Here is a 17,960-nt window from a genome sequence, read left to right on the forward strand (position 1 = left end):
GGGGTGCGGAAAAAAGACATCCCTTTAATAAAACATTATCAACAAATATCGTACACAAACTACAATGTATAATAATTATTTTTTTTCCCCCCCCCTCTCGGTATTTTCAAACCAGACTACAAGGTAAGAAAAAACACTGAAACAAGATACAATGCTTTCAATAATCCGCACAAAGGTCAAATCCAAGGGAGAGGATATTTTACAGAATATGATATACATGGAGCAGAAATGGGAGCTGGAGAAAAACAAAGACCAAACTACAGGGTAGTGTCATGTACAGAGATCCCAACCCGCCGCCTTGGCTCGTCCCTTCCTCTCCCACCAGAAGGAAGGGCCTTCGATGCTTGCCATTAATCTTTATTTTCTTATTACAGAGTGAGCCTACAGAATAGCAAGGTTACATTTTAACAACAAGAATTCCTTAAAAAATATCTCCATCCAGTTCCAAATCATAGGTAAGTGAAACCCTGACAAGAGCACATCTCTAAAGAAAAGAACCCCCCCCCCCAAATACCCCCAAAGCAAATAAAACCCCCAAAAAAACCCCAAAGTTAGCTGGAGATCACAGTTTCAAAGTTCCAGGTCAGATTAACCCTTTCTTTCGGTGGATTTAAAAAAAAAATATTAAAAAAATCAATTTTTGCAGTGAACCAGCTGAAGGACTCTGGGGAAAGGAAGGACAGAGATTTCTTCTTGTACTCAGAGAGGGGGGGAAAGACTAACACAGTGCATGCCACAGTCACAGAGAGCAAGATCACGATTCATTCGAGGATGTGATCCTAGAAGGGGTCACCTGCGTTAACAAGTTTATAACGAGGTGGTGGAGTCTCTTCCCCAAAGCAGATCTTGTTAACTGGAGGAGGAAGCGTTGTGCTGCAAACGAACCAAAAAACCCCCAAAAATAGAAGGGAAAAAAACCCCCAAAAATAGAAGGGAAAAAAACCCCCAAAAAGAGAAGGGAAAAAAACCCCCAAAAAGAGAAGGGAAAAAAACCCCCAAAAAGAGAAGGGAAAAAAACCCCCAAAAAGAGAAGGGAAAAAAACCCCCAAAAAGAGAAGGGAAAAAAACCCCCAAAAATAGAAGGGAAAAAAACCCCCAAAAATAGAAGGGAAAAAAACCCCCAAAAAGAGAAGGGAAAAAAACCCCCAAAAAGAGAAGGGAAAAAAACCCCCAAAAAGAGAAGGGAAAAAAACCCCCAAAACCAAAAAAAAAACAGGCCTTCTGAACGAAAACCACCATTGTAAACTGTCCAGTTTATTTAAAAAAATGACTACAACAGAGACAACATGAGATTTCATATCTAGACTAGCTTCCTGGTGTCGCACGGCACAAACATACAACAGGTTCGGTTTCTGTCTTTATTTAAAAGAACAAAGCAAAGAGATCGGAGTTGGGTGCTAGAGGCTTCCGTTTGTTTCCAAAAAGAAGTGTCATGTACATATATAAACCCTTCTGCACAAAGAAGGGTCTTGTCATGTCTTGAAATATTTTAAGTTTTGTCCTTCATGTTTTATGGAATAAAAAGTTCAGCCTTTTTATTGCATGAAACTAAACCTGGGGTTTTGGCCCCCGCCACGCGTCTCCCTGCCCATACACCTAGCTTCTTCTTCTTCTTCTTCTTGCATAATTCGTTGAGATCCTCTGAACGGCAGCTGACTCTCTTGATCCTGGAGAGGAGGAGGGGGAGGGAAATCACACACTCATCGTCATGCTGGGGGAATACTGGAAGAGAGACAGAGCCAGGGTGAGAAACCAGGCAGGCCAGACCCCCAGACACTGAAGGGGGATGCAAAAGGAGGCTGATGACAACTATACAGCAACCTAATTGGATCTAATAAATCAGGAGGAGAGGATATGCTGGAGACTCGAATTTATCAGGGCGTAATCTGCTCTGTAACTTGCTTTTCCAGGGAGAAAATCAGCAGAACAGTATGGGGTGAGATGCAATTTAAAACAAATAATTAACATGCACGCGTGTATATGCTGCTAATAGAGGACGAGGAGGAATGTCTGCAGCCACGCACAGAGCCTTGAATCGGCGAGGCCAGCACAGCTGGCTGCATCCGTGCCTGCTCTTCTCCATCCAGCAGGACCCTCTCCCCTCCCTCAGTACACCCCGCCGAGGACCCAAGCTTGCACCCACCAGCATATTTCTTCCTCCCCACTTTCTGTCCCGGAGCAGCTCACACATGGCACAACCCAGCTCCAAAAGGCACCCACCGCCAAGCCTACCCGCCGCCGTGCTGGGATGCCCTGGGGACCATCCCCCCGTCCCCAGGGAGGCACTCACTCACATTGTCATTTTGGAAGGAATGGAGAAAGTTGCCTCCCAGCTCCCCGTCGTCTCTTGGAGTGCCCGGGGGATTGCTAATGCCACTTATGTTGTTTGGAGAATTCTGCGGGAGATGGGGGGGAGGCAGTGAGCAGGTCCCTGCGCCCCCCAAAACGCCGTGGGGGCAGGACGCAGCCCCGCCTGCCTCAGTCGTGTCCCCCTGACGTGTCCCCATCCATTGGGGTCACACCGGCACCCCAGTGCCAAGAAAAGGGGGGCCCACACACCCGCTCTGCAACTCACTTACTTTTGGAAGTCCATCTATGTCTCCTGACCCTGCACAGGGGGGGACACAAAAGGAGAACAGCCTTATTAAGCATGCAGCGATGGCCCCCACTGGTCCAAACTGGGGGCTGACCCTGGGATGGGAGCAGGCACTGGGATGTTCTGCCAGCATCCCTGGGGAGCGAAGGCACAGCCGGGCTCCCTGAGCCACAGCCCCCCACGTGGGCGCTCACCTAACGATCCGTTCATGTGATGGGGCTCCATGCCACCCATGCCGCCCATGGGGCCGTCGGAGCCGGGGCCCATTGGGAACTGCGGAAGAAAAAGGCAACAAAACCAAAATCAGCCACAAAACCACCCCGCACGTCTGCCACAGTCCCTGCGGTTCCTGGGGACTGTCCTCTCCCCAGCCATCCCTCCGGAGCGGGGCGAGAGGAGGAACGTATCCACCCCTGAGGCTGTGGGGCACGTCTGGGGGCTCGTGGTCCCGTTTCACCTACAAAATTTGGCCAGATGGGTACGGGCAGACCCAGACCCATGGCAGCACAGAGGGCTCCCTCCAACCAGCATTTAATGAGATTTAAGTCTGCCCGTATCCTGCAAAACACAGCATCTCGCCGGGCATGCAGCTGCCACCACCTCGGCCGGAGCAGCAGGACCGCCGCTCTCTTAATAAGCATAAAAAATTAACAAAGTCACTGAAGAGTTAATCGCTTTTTTATGGTTTGTTTTATTTCTGTTTTGTAACAAATGGCTGAAATCAATTAAACTGCTTTACTCTCAACTGATGAAGTTAATTATGATTTGTTATGGTATCTGATATGTAAATTATTAGAAAGCAGACTTACATTCGATCGACTGCCTGCGGGCGGTACTGGATTAATCATTGTGTAGATGTTGTCACTTGAATTTGTTGAATCTGTGGAACAGTGAAGCCCAGTAAGTCGGGTGATTAATTCATTTCTTAATTAAAACAAACTCATGCCACTTGAACTCATTCTTTTGTATTTTATCACCTAAAATTCCCTCTAAGTACCACCATTTTCTGGCTAATTTGTATTTAATGAAGATCCACAAAGTTTTTAATCACAGAAATTCAACTGTGAAAAATAATTCAACTCCTGGCTGGGAAGCACGGGGAGGTAATTCTCCACCATGTAGCACTCTTCACCTCCCCACCTCCCCAAGCCCCACAGCATCCAAATCCATAGGGGGACACAGGAACATCCCCAAATGCCATCCCGAAGCCAAGCAGCCCATGCCGCTCGCTCCCCAGAAAGGCAAAAGCTACATAAATTGGTTATCGCCGGTCGGGCAGGCGTTGCCTGTGCTCGGTGGCACAGCCCCAGGTATGGGGGTCTCCTGGCAGGGGAAGGGGCAGGAGCCCGGGAAGACTGGCCCTGGAGAGGGGGGGGTCTCATACCTGCGGGACTGGGCATGATGGGTGTCCCCGGAGGACCGCCGCCGCCAGGCGGACCCTGCAGAGAGACGAAGCAGGGGTCAGCCACACAAACATGAGCATCGCCCACCTCCCCACGTTTTCAAATGCCTCCCCCAGCTGGACCTCGCACCCCCAAACCCAGCCTAGCCCCCCGCCCCCCAGCACCAATTCCCCAAACCGCATGAGCTCCCCGAGCCATAACATCTCCACACCCCGATGACAGGATGGACAGATGCAGCAGGACTCACCACGTATGTACCAGGTGATGAAGAAGAGTATGGGATCTATAGAGAGATGAGAGCCGGGTTCAGCCACAGGGTGCACGGGGGCTCCCGCAGGCTGGACCCAAGGTTCAGCCACAGAGTGCACGGGGGCTCCCGCAGGCTGGACCCCAGCAGGGCACAGCCGAGACTCCCCACTGCCCCCCCAGCCCAGCGAGGATGGGGGTCCCAGGGCCCACCAGCCCCCACAGCTGCACCCCACCATAGGGAGAGCAGCACAGGAGCAGGGCTTAGGCTTCAGATGCAGCGCCTAAACAAGAGGCTGGGGAACCCCCTCTCGTTAGCAGGATTCAGCTAACGGGGAACAGCCTCATTTGTGGGATGGTTCCCGACCAGCCCCGCTTTTGCTTCAAGGACCACGGGATACTCACTGAGTTAGCACTGCTGGGGTTCGGCCATGGTCTGCCAGCTCCTGGCCCCCTGGAGTCAAAATTAAACAGGAAAAAAAAATAAAATGTTGTTATCCATACGGTCCTGCAAAGCCCGAGCCAGCGGCCAAACATCCCCAGCATGGGGTTTGTCTTACATGTTAATTCCAGGCATGCCGGGACCTAAGGAGTTGGGTGGAGGTCTCATGCCACTGCCGTAGTTCTGCAACGATAACCAAGGGTCAGTCTACCATAACGGGAGGGGAAACCGGAGAAGACAAGACAAGGGAAAGAAAACCCAACAAACAAACAAAATAAGAGGGTTAGTTTGCAAAAATGAGCTTTAAAAAATAATATTACATGATGATGAATGTAGAGGCAACTAGCAATTGTGTTTATAAAAAGAACAGGCAGCTGAATATGGAAGGGAGCCAGGCTGAGCCCCAAAGTTGCCCCCCCAGTCTCTGATGCCATGCTGGTGAAGGCCAAACAGCCCCCTCCCAGCTCCAGGAGACAAATCTGCTCACAGCCCCCAGGTGCCAACAACAGCCTTTTGGGTTTGTCTTTTTGTGCAGGAGAAAACAGGGGCAGGAGGAGAAAAGGTGGCGTCGCTTGGAAGGTTATTGCTGCAGCGTTAAGGACGGGAAAAGGCTGCACGAGCTGCCCCTGAGACAGAGCATCCCCTGCTCCCAGGATGACGGCTGGAGTAGGGAAAACCAAGCCAGGCTTGTTTTCCTGTCGCTTCCCAGCTCTCTGCTACTCCCCCGGAATGGGTCTGCAGCCGCAGGGAGCAGACGAGGGCAGGCAGCCCCTTGGGGCTCCTCTCCTGGCTTATTCTACCCCGGCTTAGCCTCCAGCCGGGACCGAGAGCCTCAGATCTGCATCCCTCATCTCCTAAAACCAGCTCTAGTACAAAGCCAAGCCCAAGGCAGCGAAGGAAGAGGAATCCCCTGAATGCCGCGCTCCATTTGGTCTGCGCTTTGCTCCCTGCGCCCTCCGGGCAATGTGCAGCTGGATTTAGGTCGTGCTGCTGCTCCTCCCCTCCCACCTTCCCCCCGCGATGCATCTTTTTGGGCTGTATTAGAGAAAAAATTGCTAGGCAGGAGGGGGAACGGCTGGCCGCTTCCTATTTCGCAGCCCCTTGGAGCACTCCAAGCTGGATTTTAAGTGCAATACCTCAGTGCCGTCTATTTTTCCCTGGATTTATGGATGCACCGGAGCATGGTGCTCTGCTGAGGGCATCGCCAAAGTTTGTTTTGAAGAGGCAGAAAAGGGTTTTCCCCAAACAAATTACCGGCAAGTCCTTAATTGATCGAAATTCCAGCCATTTACACTGAATAGCAGCATCAAACCCCTTGTTTAAAAAAAAAAAATAAAAGCTCAGCGTTTTTAATTGGAGCTGAAAGGCTGGAAAACGAAGCCATCTGAAAGATGCTCAGGGAGGGTGGGGAGGGAACGCAGCTGTGCTGAGCGACCTGGATGCCGGGCTCTGGCAAGACACCGCCAAAACCCAGCGAGCTACAAACCCTCTTCATAGAGGCACCAGCAAATCTAATCCTGGCCTCTGCAGAGCTAAAACTGCGACTATTAAAGGGAAAAAGGCAGCGGCGATCAGCTGTAAGGGATGATTCATCGTCAGTGCATAATAAGTAGCTGTTGTCAGGATGCTGGGATGTCCTGGCTGGATGCTCTGCAGCCCTTTGGGATAATTTCAGGAGTATTTGGGAAGGTCCTAATGCCTGTGTGAGGGGCTGCTGGGTTTGGTTCGGTATTTTTGGTGGTTGCCTGTGCTTGTTCCTGGATGGCTGCGGGGAGGCAGCGCCCCGTGGGTGCCAGATTGGGAAGCCCAGCACTTCCCCAGGGGAAGGCTGCCTTTTAAAAAGCCTCTCCCTAATGTACGTACACAGGGAACAGCAGAGTCAAAAATAAAGCTCTGAACATTTCACAACTCCTGCCGGCTCCCAGAGCCGCCGCCATCCCACGCAGCGCTGAACGCGCGCTTGTGGCTTCCAAGTTTCGCTGCGAGCTTTGCAAGTGGGAAGCGAGCAGCCTCCCCCAGGCAAACCGCCGCTCTCCTTGGCGCAGGCCACGCTAACAAATGCCATTTTTTTTGGGTGCAATCCTCCAGGAAAGGAGGATTTTAAGCAGAGCAGTGGTGCTATCAGAGGGCTTGTCCGTGAAACGATGCTCGTGCAGGTTTTTTATCCCCTGCCCTAGGATGGATCTGGCTGCCTGCAGAGACGGCCAGGCATCCCTGAGCAGCATCCTCAGGCTGGTGTTAAAAAGATATGACACAACTCCCTCTTTACACAATGTTCACTTATCTCAACAGTCTCTGGGGAAAAAACAAAATAAAACTCCAGCGCACCCGCTCGTCTCTTGACAGACTCTGATCCTTGCGCTACAAACTCGACGTAGGCGACGATGCAGAGAGGATAAACCTCCAACCAAAATATGGTAATCTGGTTTTGAAGTCTCGTAGCAGGAACAAACAGGAGTGAGTCAACAACAAGCCACTCCATAAAGTGAATCAATGGAAAGACAGCATATATTAACCCAGATCTGCTTAATTTCAAGAGTTTACTCCCCTTTCCTGAAATAGAGAGCTGAAGCAGGCAGCAGGAAGGGCAGGTGGAGGGGAACCTCGCAGAGGAAAGCCTTATTCCCCTGCTAAAGGGATCTTTGCCATTTCTTTTTATTTATTTATTTTTAATGCAAGCCTCCTTTCCCCTTCCTGCTGTTAGGGTCGTAACTATTTCCCAGGCAGGCAGTGTAATGCACTCAAAGGCTGCTCCAGCACAGCGCTAAGTGCCATCCCCTTTGACGGAAGGGCAGAAGGGAGGTTGCAATACCCTTAATGAGCTCTGAAGACCTCACTCATGTTAAAAGGAGGGATTTCCAGATGCAAGACTAATGTAAAACGCATTAACACTAATGGGGGGACAGAGTGTGGGAGGGGAACTCCCAGCCTTTTGAGCCCCAGGAGGTTGTTTCGATGGTGCACAGCGTTTGCCGAGCCATAAGATGCTCTTTGGCGCTGGGCTTACCTGCGGACCGGGACCCATGGGGCCCATCCCTCGTGGAGGATTCATCCTTTGCATGGGGCCGCCCATGTTAGGGTGCCCTATTGGGAGGAAAGCAGGGGCGTTACACGGCACAGCAACCACTTTGGGTCCCAAATTAACAGCTAACAAGAAACATTAACGTTCAACCCTCCTCTGCCGGGTTTACCTTGCTGTCGTGTGGGATCCATCGAATTGGGCAGCAACGGCTGTGTACCGGGAACGGCGCCTGGGGGCTGTGAAAACAAGGGGAGGAAGATAAAAAAGAAAAATGATTGCTAAAATTCAGCCTACAGAAATAGATTTGGATTGAGGCTTTAAGCTTTCAGGGGGCTCCCCAGTGTGCCCCCCAGGATGCACCACCCCTCCTGCCACAGCATGACCTGCAGCTGCCCAAGCATCCCACATCCTGCTGCATCCCGCATCCCGGGCATCTTCCTACAGCCTCCAGGCATTTGCCTCCCCTTTCCTTTTGCAAACACCCTCTAAAAACCAAACAAGGTGCCAGCGTTTCCTCCTCTCCCCGTAGCCTGCGCACCATCAGGCTGCCGTATTTTAGGGGAGGGGGGAAAAGCCTGGGCTGCACGGGGCAGAGGCGTCAAAGCCGGCAGGGAAAGGAGACAGGCAGCGTGGCTCCCCTGTATTGACACAGCGCCAGGGCCAAACTGTACAGGTTGCAGCGATTCATCGGCTGCCGACGGGGAGATGCTCCATTTGCAGCAGACCAGCATTCAGACCTGTCCCCACGCAGGCAGGAGGGGAAGGCGGATGCTCCCCTCCCCAAACCCAGCTCTGCTCCGGCAACGTGGCTATTTAAAGTTCAAAGGCTGCTCCGAACAGATAAAGGGGGAGAAAAACGCAGATACCATCTGCCTGGGGAAAGCAAACTGTAAACAGTTTTGCTACAGCACTGCCTTTTATTTAAATACCGACACAGACAGATCCCACTGCTGGAGCACAGCATAGGCACTGGGTGTGCACGGCCGCGCAGAGGCAGAATCTGCCCAGTCCCAATTTTTTTGCAGCTTGGAAGCTGGCAGCAGGAGGAAGATAAACCAGGGGGGTTGTAGTGATGGATATTTACACTTCTGCTGCCTGACCCTCCTGCCTGCCTATTTATTCCTCTTGTCCCTCTGGATGTGACCATAACCTCGCCGAGCTCTGGGTAGGTACAAACCTGTGTCTTATATGTGGTGTTTGTGGGGAAAAAAATTAAATCTTTCTAATTAACTTTACCCACTCCTGGATGCTTGACCCCCCTGCAAGAGCAGCCACCCCAAATCGGTCCCCTGCCTCTCCTGCCTGCCCCAGCTCACCGTGCTCACCTCCAGCCATGCCGGGACCAGCCTGGGTACCACAGCAGGACAAGGGCCCATTAAAACTGTCCTGGGAGAAGGTGCCATTAATTAATACCTCGCTAAACCAGCCACCGGTGCCCTGGGTGGGAGGCTATTCCAGCCCAGCTGGGCTTGGGGGTCCTACATCAGCCCCCCCTGAGTTTTTCTCAGCTACATCTCAGCTGTCTCACCATCGTTTTGCAAGTTCCAGTGATTCAAGTCTCAAATCCAGCAAGCACAAACATGAAGCAAGCTGCCACATCCTATTTCCTGACTATTCTGCTCTTTCTGCTAGTAAGAGCTATATAAAAATAATAGTTAGCCAAAAATCAAGCTCCCAAGATAATTTTTGCATAGTCACCTTTGCTACTCAAGGGAATTACAGGTTTCCTTTAATTTCCCTTTAATGGAAAGTGACCTCTGGTTTGGTCATTACCCTATGGATCTGCACGGCATCATTGGGAATGAGATGAATTCCTCAACCAAAGGTCATGCATTCAGGCAACGCGTGGGGTGGAAGCTTCCGTCCGTAAGGCCAGAAACAAACTGCCCTTGTTTAAGCTGGGATAAGAGGATAAACCCAACCCAAAAAATTCAGCAGTGACCTGCCCCGCTTGACCCTGCCTCTGATCTAAGCGCTCGGTCAACCCAGCAGCAGGATTATCTCCATCACTTTAATTTTCTGCGATTGCAGGGAAAATCCACCCGGGCAGTGAGCTTGCGGCACGGCATGGCCATGCTGGAAACATCACAAATAAAAAGCGGCACACCCCCCCCCGCCGTTTACACCCTGGATATGCCCGAACCTCAAAAAAAAATTAAAATAAAATGGTTATGTGACACTTGATGCTCCAGCACCAAGAAAATGGAGGATGCCCAAGGGAGGAGATGCCTCCCATCCAAATCCAAGGAGCATCTGCAGGACATGTGGCCCTTGCCCCCCTCCCCAAATAAAAGCCATCCCCAGGAAACCCGCCGGTACAGGGCCCGGGAGCGCAGTACCTGATTGCCCATCCTGATGGGGGGCCGGGGACCTCCGGCGTAGCGCGGCGACATGAACGGCTGTGGGGACATAAAAGGGAGGTCAGGGCCGAGCTGCGAGGACACAGCACGCTCCCCACGCACGCCGGTTAGACTGTACACACTGTTTTTGGTTTTTTTTTCTGGAGACATCCTTTTTAAAAAAGTTAAGTTTCAAAAGAAAAAAAAAAAGTGTCCGGAGTCCATTTTTTAAACATTTTCTCTGTAGATTTATTGTTTGAGAGCGTTTGACATCGGCAATACTAGGTGAGGCTGTTAAAATTAGTGCATGGGAAACCCTGAGTGTTAGATACTGTTCAAGTTTAAATATATAGAGATATATTAAAAAAAGTGGCAAATAAGCACATACAGACACGCACACACAAAAAAACCCCCAATGCTAAGTACTGAAAAAAAAGAAGAAAGACTTAAAGTTACTTTTTTACAACTGCTGCTACTAACAGAAGCTTAAAAACCCACATCAAGTTAAATTTCTCAGGCTACCTTGGGAAGGTAAAACAGTCTGATACCCACGATTGACTTCTCAGTCCATTGACAACTGCACATCCAAAAAAAAAAAAGAAAAAAAAAGGCGAAAAAAACAGTATTTCGCTTCGGAGCTGGGGTGCCCGGGGGGATGCTCCCCGGGGGAGCGGGTACCCGCTGCCCAGCATGCTTAGAGGGGAAAAAAAAAAAGCAAATCGAGCGCACGTCCCGGTTCACAGCCCTACCCATCGCTAGTGTCTTTACCTGACTGTGGGGTCCCATCATGCTGTTAGGATTGTGGGGTGGAGGCTGTGCGTGTGGCGAGGGCTGTGACCCAGGCGGTCCCGGTGAGGTCAGACAGTAGAAGGAGGTTATAGATTAGCACATGAAAGCGCAGAAAGAGCTAAAAAAAGGATTGACGGGTGGACCTGTTTCGTCGGGGAGTCAGTTCTCCCGTTTTAAATTTTTTTTCTTTTTTTCCTCTTTTTAATTGAGTTTTTATTCATTTGTAGCTGAACAATGAATAATGATATATGAAAAAAAAAAATTAAAAATCAGAACATCTGTCAAAATACAGCAGCCACATTGACGGTAAACGGTCCGGTAGTTCAACCAAGTCTGCAATGATAAACACACAGGGAAACATCTTGCAAGGGCGTGCAACAAAGAAGAAAAAATACGCAGGAGAGGACCAGAGAGGTTGGGGGAAATACAAAAAACACCCCCAAACCAAAAAAACTGTCACTTTTTCCTCTCTTATCCCAAAGGTTGGAAACACCTCTGGGGTTTTTTTGACCGTGGTTCACTGGAGGTGCTGGAGCAAGCGCAGAGGACGAGGAGCACGTCCCAGCTTGCGCCTGGGCAGCGTTTGGCCGGCACAACCAGGGCTGCATCGCCAGCCTGTGTGGATGCAACATCCTTCCTCGAGGTGGATTCCCTAAGGATGCGAGAAAAATGGCTTGCGAGCAAAGAAAGGATGTCTAGGGGAAAAAAGGAGAGATTAGTTGGTGCAGGTTTAAGGCTGCAATGCAGCAGCCGCTGACATTTTGGGCTTGAACGCCCACTTTTTTTTTTTTCTTTAAATTTCCCTTAAAAGCACGAAATGAAAATTTGCTTGGAAAAACCACGAGCTCGGTGCAAGAATATACCGGTGCGTGTTAATGTAAGGGAAAAAAAAAAAGTATTTTTTGAGTCAAAGGAGGTGTAATTGGTAGAGAAAGCAAACGAGCTTTGTCAGTAGGTGATGGGAAGCGACGGCAGGCTCCAGGACCGGCGCCGGAGCAGATGTTCTCTACCTGCCTCGTTACTAATTTCAACAAGTGTTCGCCTTCTAGCTGCTGCCAGCAATGGCATGGTTTGTTACCATGAGCAATTTTCTTAATTAACAGACATTAATTAGCCATTTAGCAATTTTGCAAGCATTTGTTTAGCAGCTTTCCTAAACATGAATACCACTGTGATAATGGTACTGATTAGAGGGTCCCCTAATTAACAGTACAGGGAAGGAAAATTGAAATCACATAAATTAAAAAGGGAGGGGAAGTTAATGAAGGCAGGACATATTTGCACCTGCAAATCTTTTGTACGGCGGAAACTTGAGTGCAATGTAAATAAAGTAAGAGGGTGGGTTTTTTTCCTCTTTTTTTTTTTATTTGAACAGTTCGGCGGCGAGATGGAGCCAAGCGGATTTAAACCAACAGCCTCCTGCCAGCCTCCCCGCTCCAGCCGCTGCGCCCGGGGAAGTGAAGTCCCACCATTTACACCACCATTTATTCTCCAGGAGCTAAAGGCAAGCAGCCCCTGCCCCTCCTGCCCGGTGAACCTTGGCTGGAAGAGGTCACAGCACCTCAGGACAACCCTCCCAGTGCCAACGCAACTGCCTTCTCCATCCACGTCCCACCACAGTGGAGAAGACAAACCTCTGTGGTCCAACTGTAGCATCGACCACCTCTAGCAGAAGTCATCTCCATGCATGAAACTTGACTTATTTTTTGCTTCTGAAGTTTGTGAATGCAAACCGCACCAGGGGCAGCAGCCACCTCCCATCACTGGTTCATGGAGGACAGCACCCCTCAACGAGGTCTGGCCACCATCAAAGCCCTTTCTACACGTCACAGCTGCAGGATTTGGGGTAGGGAAGATTGGCAAAGGTGAACGAGCAATGAAACCAAGTGGAAAGGACAAACCAGGACTCGCAGAGGCCAACCCTCAAGTCCCATCAACGCAAAAGTCAACAGGTCCTCCACAATGCCTGCCTTGCTGCGCCGCAAGGAAGAGGTCACTATCCAGGTACTGACTGGACAGGCACGCAGACCCCATCCCGAAGTTATTAAACCCCTGACGTCCTCCTTCTCGTATCCCCGGCGTGTGAGGGTGTGGGGTTACCAGGTATCGAATGCACGGGGACATGTCCACCTACACGCACCCCGGCTGGGCCCAGAGGTGAGGCTTTGCGGCTGCATTTAAAGTCTTCAGAGCAAGCAGCATTTAGTTATTGTAGAAAAAGCATCTATAAAAGACAGGGTGGCATTTTCACTGCAGAAAAATCCCCCGCGGCAATTGGATCCGGAGAGCATCAGTTGTTTGTGCTGCTGAAATGCATCCTCTGGAGTGCGGTCCTGCCCTGCTGCCCCAAGGCTGCTCCCCGGGATTCTCCAGGCTCAGCGCCGCGCTTTGCCGGTCAGCGAGCAGCATCCTCGCCGTCGCGTTATCCCACGTGGTACCGCTCCCGGCAGAGACTTCTGGACAATGTGACTGCAGACGCCCAGCTCGTGCAAACGTCTCAGCAGGCAGGGAGGAGCTGAAAGGGGCTTTTTTCTATTTTTCTTCATTCTTTTCTTCTTTTTCACAACAGCAACAAGCAGCAGCATTGAAATGCTCGCTCCGGGCTGCAACCGCCGCAGCCCCCTCCCACGCCCCCGCGGCACGGCCACGCTGCTCTGTCAGAAACACAGGCCCTCTGGATATTGTTATCTCCGTAAATATTTTCAGATGTTTCAGGGCTGGGACCTGTGTTTGGCCGGGAACGCCTGCCGGATTGGTTGCTTTTTCGCATGGGTTTCCCTCACTGCAGAGGAAGCAGCAGATGATCCCGATGGATCACGGTGGTTAAGACAAGTGTTCTGCAGAGATGACATGTGGGCTCCAACCAACAGAACAACACTGTTTTCTTAAAAAATGTGTATTTAGCAGTTATTAACTAGTGCTGTTACAAGAGGAGGCTGAACGCACGCACAGTCCTGCTTCCTCTGCACCACCTCCCTCCAGATCCCAAATGCCCAAGCGCTCCATCCCCTCAGCAGAGCTCCATCCGACACGCTGTGCCGGGCGAGCAGGACCTGCTCTGCAGTTAATTCACTCTCATCTCAAGACCAGCACTCTCCCCAACCAGAGAAATCCCATCATCTCTCAAGTTCTCATTTTTTCTTTTTTTTTTTTTTTTCAAACTGGATGCCTTGCATGGGAAGAAACTCTTCACCTTCCTGTAGCTGCCTCAAAAAAACCCCCAACAAACAACCCCAAACAGCTAAAATGGCATTAGAGGAAACTGTTTCCGACAGCTCTTGTTGCCCCAACCTCCTCTCTGCTTCATTTTTCCCCCCCCTCTACACTACGGGGACTTTAAAAGCCCAACCTGGCCCATCATACGACTGAAGTGTGCTGCTGCCGCTGCTTTCTAAGGGGAGTTTCCAGGCGATCAGGTTATTTCCACTCCGTCTTTCACAAGCTCGACTCCTCAAACTTCTTGTAAAATATTAAAGATGGAAAATGGCATGAGCGATCATAGCTCTGCGTGTGTCAATTTATGTTTCCAGCATAATTCACCACAAATGGATCACGTTTTATGGGCTACATACTTTCAGCTAATGGGGGAGTTTTTCTATTTAAAAACATTTTCAAGCACCTCTGGGGGTGGCAGAACAATGCAGGATGGTACGAGAAGGCAAAGCATCGCTGCCACAAGATACCGACAATTTAGAGTTAGCAATAGGAAGGCATCTTGTGTTTTAAAATACCTGCCCCTGCCTACTGGTTTTGACATTAGAAAATACTAAAATAAATTAGATGGATATTAATTAAAGACCTGCCTGGGTTTATTGCATAGGAACTTTATTCCTACCAAAGGAGAGGGAAGTTTTGCAAGTTGTCAACAACAAAAAAAAGATATCCCTGAAGGAGCCTTTAGGAGAGATGCTCCAGGTGCCCTCGGAGAGGAGGACCACGGCCGCCTTCCAGCACGTGGTGCCAGGTGAGGACTCAACCGCACCTACCCGAGAGAGGGTAAGGCAAGGCAAGGTAAGGCAAGGCAGGGCAAGGCAGGGCAAGGCAGGGCAAGGCAAGGCAAGGCAAGGCAAGGCGAGGCAAGGCGCGGCAGGGCAAGGCGGGCCAAGTTCCTCCGCAGACGGTGGAAGGCAGCCGTGGGCAGGAGCTCTGCCTCGCCTGCAGCTGGGGCTCCCAACTGTAGAAGCCTGGTTTTAAGGAATATGTTAAACACAAGCTCTTCAGGAAACAAACCCGTGTCAGCTGGAGCCAAGAACAGTCACCTCCATCTGGCTGGAGCACCCAAGAGAAAGTTGACTGCAAATCCCACCATATGCTCCAGACACTCGGTACAAAAGCCTCGGGCATCCTACTGAACTTCCAGAAAAAAAACTTTCTCCGATGCTTGCTTTTCCTTTCCTCCAGCTCGTAAGCCACCTTCCTTCAAACCCTGCCTGGTGCAAGGCTGACACCGAGCTCTGCCCCAGGATTTCAGGAAGGGCAGCCTGGTTTGCGGCTCTTGTGCCACCTTGCTGGAGCTGGTTGACCATAGCTGGTGGCACCCGCGGAGCGGTGCCAAATCCCACTGAGACGCCAGGACAGCTGAGCAGGGGGAAAATGGTGGTAACCAAGGAGGGAGCAGGACAACATGGACCCCTTCCTATTGCCCCTGACTTTACCATCCTCACCCCTGTGGGCGACCTTGCCCAAAGAGACGCACCCCAGGATGCAGGGAGGAGAGGCGGGGAGGGGAGGGGGTGTTGGGGGGAGCCCCCCGGGCTCTGGAGCCCCCTGTCCTCCCTGGCTCCTGAGGTCTCTCTGCATTAGGGGGCAGTGTGGGAACACCGAGCAGCCGGCGCTTTGTTTTGGTGCATCTCGGCACCGAGCCGCTGATGCATAGCTAACGCAGCCGCCGACATTGATTTATGGTCAACTTTCCATTTCATCAGCGTGCAGGGTACGGGGCGGTGCGGGGAGTTCGCACTGGGGAGAGGAGGCACGGCCGGGGCGGGGGGGGGTGGGGTGGGGGGTTCCCCCCTGTTTATTTAGTGGTAGGAAGGTGTGGTATTAATTGCTTTCAATTTTTAATTTTCCTTTCTACTTTTCCCTGGCACCCCCCTGTCCCTCCTTTGAGGGATATGCACCCCGGCATCAATCCAGCTTTCAAAACAAAAGCAGGAACGCCTCCGATGACCTTTGCGAGGATGAGCAGTGGGTTTGTTTGCTCATCTCAAAGGGACAAAGAGAGAGATTTAAATAAAAGCATCTACCCACACCAGCAGTCCACCCGGCCACCTTTTGTCTGGAGCGCAGCCCAATGCCATGCGCCGGCTGGCACCATGCAATGCCCTGGCAACCCAAGGGCGCCCAGGGCGTCTCTTTTCCCATCGTTTTGGGAAGGTTTTGGGAGACTCTGCAGGCTGCATTTCCCTTGGCCCCCAGCCCGAAGGTCACTGCTGGGCCCCAGTGTGGGGAAGAGACTCTCCCTGTCAGACGGCGGCTGTGGATGGGCACTGCAGCCTGGGCTCCTCCTCTCTTCTCCCCTTCCCAGCACATCACTTCTTTTCCAAGCTCGCTCCTGTGGGTTTTTGGGCCACTAGCTCCCAGGAATGGTCCATATCATTTTTTCCCTTTGCCAAACAGCAGCATACATCCGAATGCCCCAGGCTGGAGGGGTTCATGCACCCCCAGGGCAGCAGCATAGGGTTTGTGCAATCTGAGCTTTGCTGGTGACTCCCTTCTCAGCTCCTGGTGTGATGCCCCACCATGCCAGGACAGGATCAGGCCCTCTAAAACCTCTCAAAAAACCATGCCTGCTATCCTTAGGGATATCCCTGCAGCTCCCTGGTGCCTGCAGTATGGTGCAGAAGAGTGAGATACTGAAACCCCCGAGCCCTCTCCATCCTCCAGTCTCCTGGCACAGGGAAGGCACTGGCTGGGGTACCACAAGGAACCTCACCCACTCCCGCGGCTGGCACGCCAAGAGTCAGGGAGAAGTCCTTTGCATCTCCTGTGACCTTTTTGGTTTTGCCCTCTTAAGTTCAGCACTTTAATTTCCTACAGAGATAAGAAATTACCCCGAGCTGCGACCGGCTTGCTGCCAAGCCACGAGCCCACCTCTGCAAGAGCTGGTCTCCAGCATCTCCTGAAGCTGGAACAAGCACCAGCACCCGCAATAAATCAGACAGGCTTTCATGAGGGTGATGTTCAGACTGTGTTAAAAGGTGGGATTTTTCCTCTCCCCTCCTCCCCTCCATCCCCAGGGCTGGGAGGAGAAACCAGATGTTGGAGGGCTTTCAGGAAAGGCAGGCTCTTGAGATGTCACATGTGAGCCATATGCATCGGCACCCGTCCTCTCTTCCCTCCGGCAGCTCTGGGGACGGGCAGCATCCCCGCACACAATACCTGCACTGGTGCCATTACTTCTGCTGGGTTTTCAGGACCCCCTCACCAAAGGTCCTAAGAAAGCAGGGCTGCTCTTGAGCCCCCCTTCCCCAGCAGCTCCTGGTCCAGCCACTCAAGAGGTAGGGAGCTGGGATGGGTTGTTTGCTCCTGAATCGGAGAGCAAAAATGCTATGGGAAGGCAGAAAGGAAAGCAGGGGGGACAGCTTGGAGGCTGTCAATGGGAAGACTCAAGATGGGAGCATGCACAGCACGTCTGGGGAGATGCGACTCCTCTTCCCCACCTTCCCCTCTTGGGAAAAGCCAACCCATACTGTTGAAGTCTTGCCCTAATTTCATGCCAGTTTTGCAGCCCTCGCAGCTCTGCATGAAGCAGGAGCCCCAGAGGACAGTCAGCTTTGCTGCGGGGCGAGATCAGGACTTTTGGAGACACATTTGCTGGAAGCAGCAGCTTGGCACTCGAATTGCTGGCAGCAGCTATGACCTGCGAGATAGCATCTCTGCTGTTGGCTTCACCCCGTGCCACTGAGCGCTGCTACAAGATTTGCCTGTTTTAGGGTTCCTGATCAATATCGGATATTCTTACTTTGTCAGAAGCATGTTCAGGAAATGGGATCTCTCTAAAAAAAAAAGACAGGACCCTCCTTCCCCCTTCCCATACACATGCAAACGGCAATATCGGGCTCAGATATCGCCACAATAAATCACAAGCGCCTTATCGAGTCCGCCTGTCTACTGCCCGAGA

The 17,960-nt window shown here is 51.4% G+C and overlaps 1 protein-coding gene across 1 annotated transcript in view; it reads right to left on the reverse strand.

Moving 5' to 3' along the window:
- Window positions 1-1,236: 1,236 nt before the first annotated feature.
- The window catches only part of SSBP3 (single stranded DNA binding protein 3), a 73,617-nt gene continuing 56,893 nt past the window's right edge, over window positions 1,237-17,960 (reverse strand). The window contains exons 6-17 of the mRNA XM_009287494.1: window positions 10,049-10,108; window positions 7,879-7,945; window positions 7,695-7,771; window positions 4,806-4,870; window positions 4,651-4,699; window positions 4,247-4,282; window positions 3,981-4,035; window positions 3,406-3,476; window positions 2,791-2,869; window positions 2,580-2,608; window positions 2,295-2,396; window positions 1,237-1,722 (exon numbers count right to left, since the gene is read on the reverse strand). Coding sequence (XP_009285769.1) covers window positions 1,693-1,722; window positions 2,295-2,396; window positions 2,580-2,608; window positions 2,791-2,869; window positions 3,406-3,476; window positions 3,981-4,035; window positions 4,247-4,282; window positions 4,651-4,699; window positions 4,806-4,870; window positions 7,695-7,771; window positions 7,879-7,945; window positions 10,049-10,108 — 720 coding nt within the window. The 3' untranslated portion in view covers window positions 1,237-1,692. The remainder of the gene's footprint in view (window positions 1,723-2,294; window positions 2,397-2,579; window positions 2,609-2,790; window positions 2,870-3,405; window positions 3,477-3,980; window positions 4,036-4,246; window positions 4,283-4,650; window positions 4,700-4,805; window positions 4,871-7,694; window positions 7,772-7,878; window positions 7,946-10,048; window positions 10,109-17,960) is intronic.

This window comes from Aptenodytes forsteri, unplaced genomic scaffold, assembly GCF_000699145.1.
Source record: "Aptenodytes forsteri isolate BGI_AS27 unplaced genomic scaffold, ASM69914v1 Scaffold119, whole genome shotgun sequence".
NCBI lineage: Eukaryota > Metazoa > Chordata > Aves > Sphenisciformes > Spheniscidae > Aptenodytes > Aptenodytes forsteri.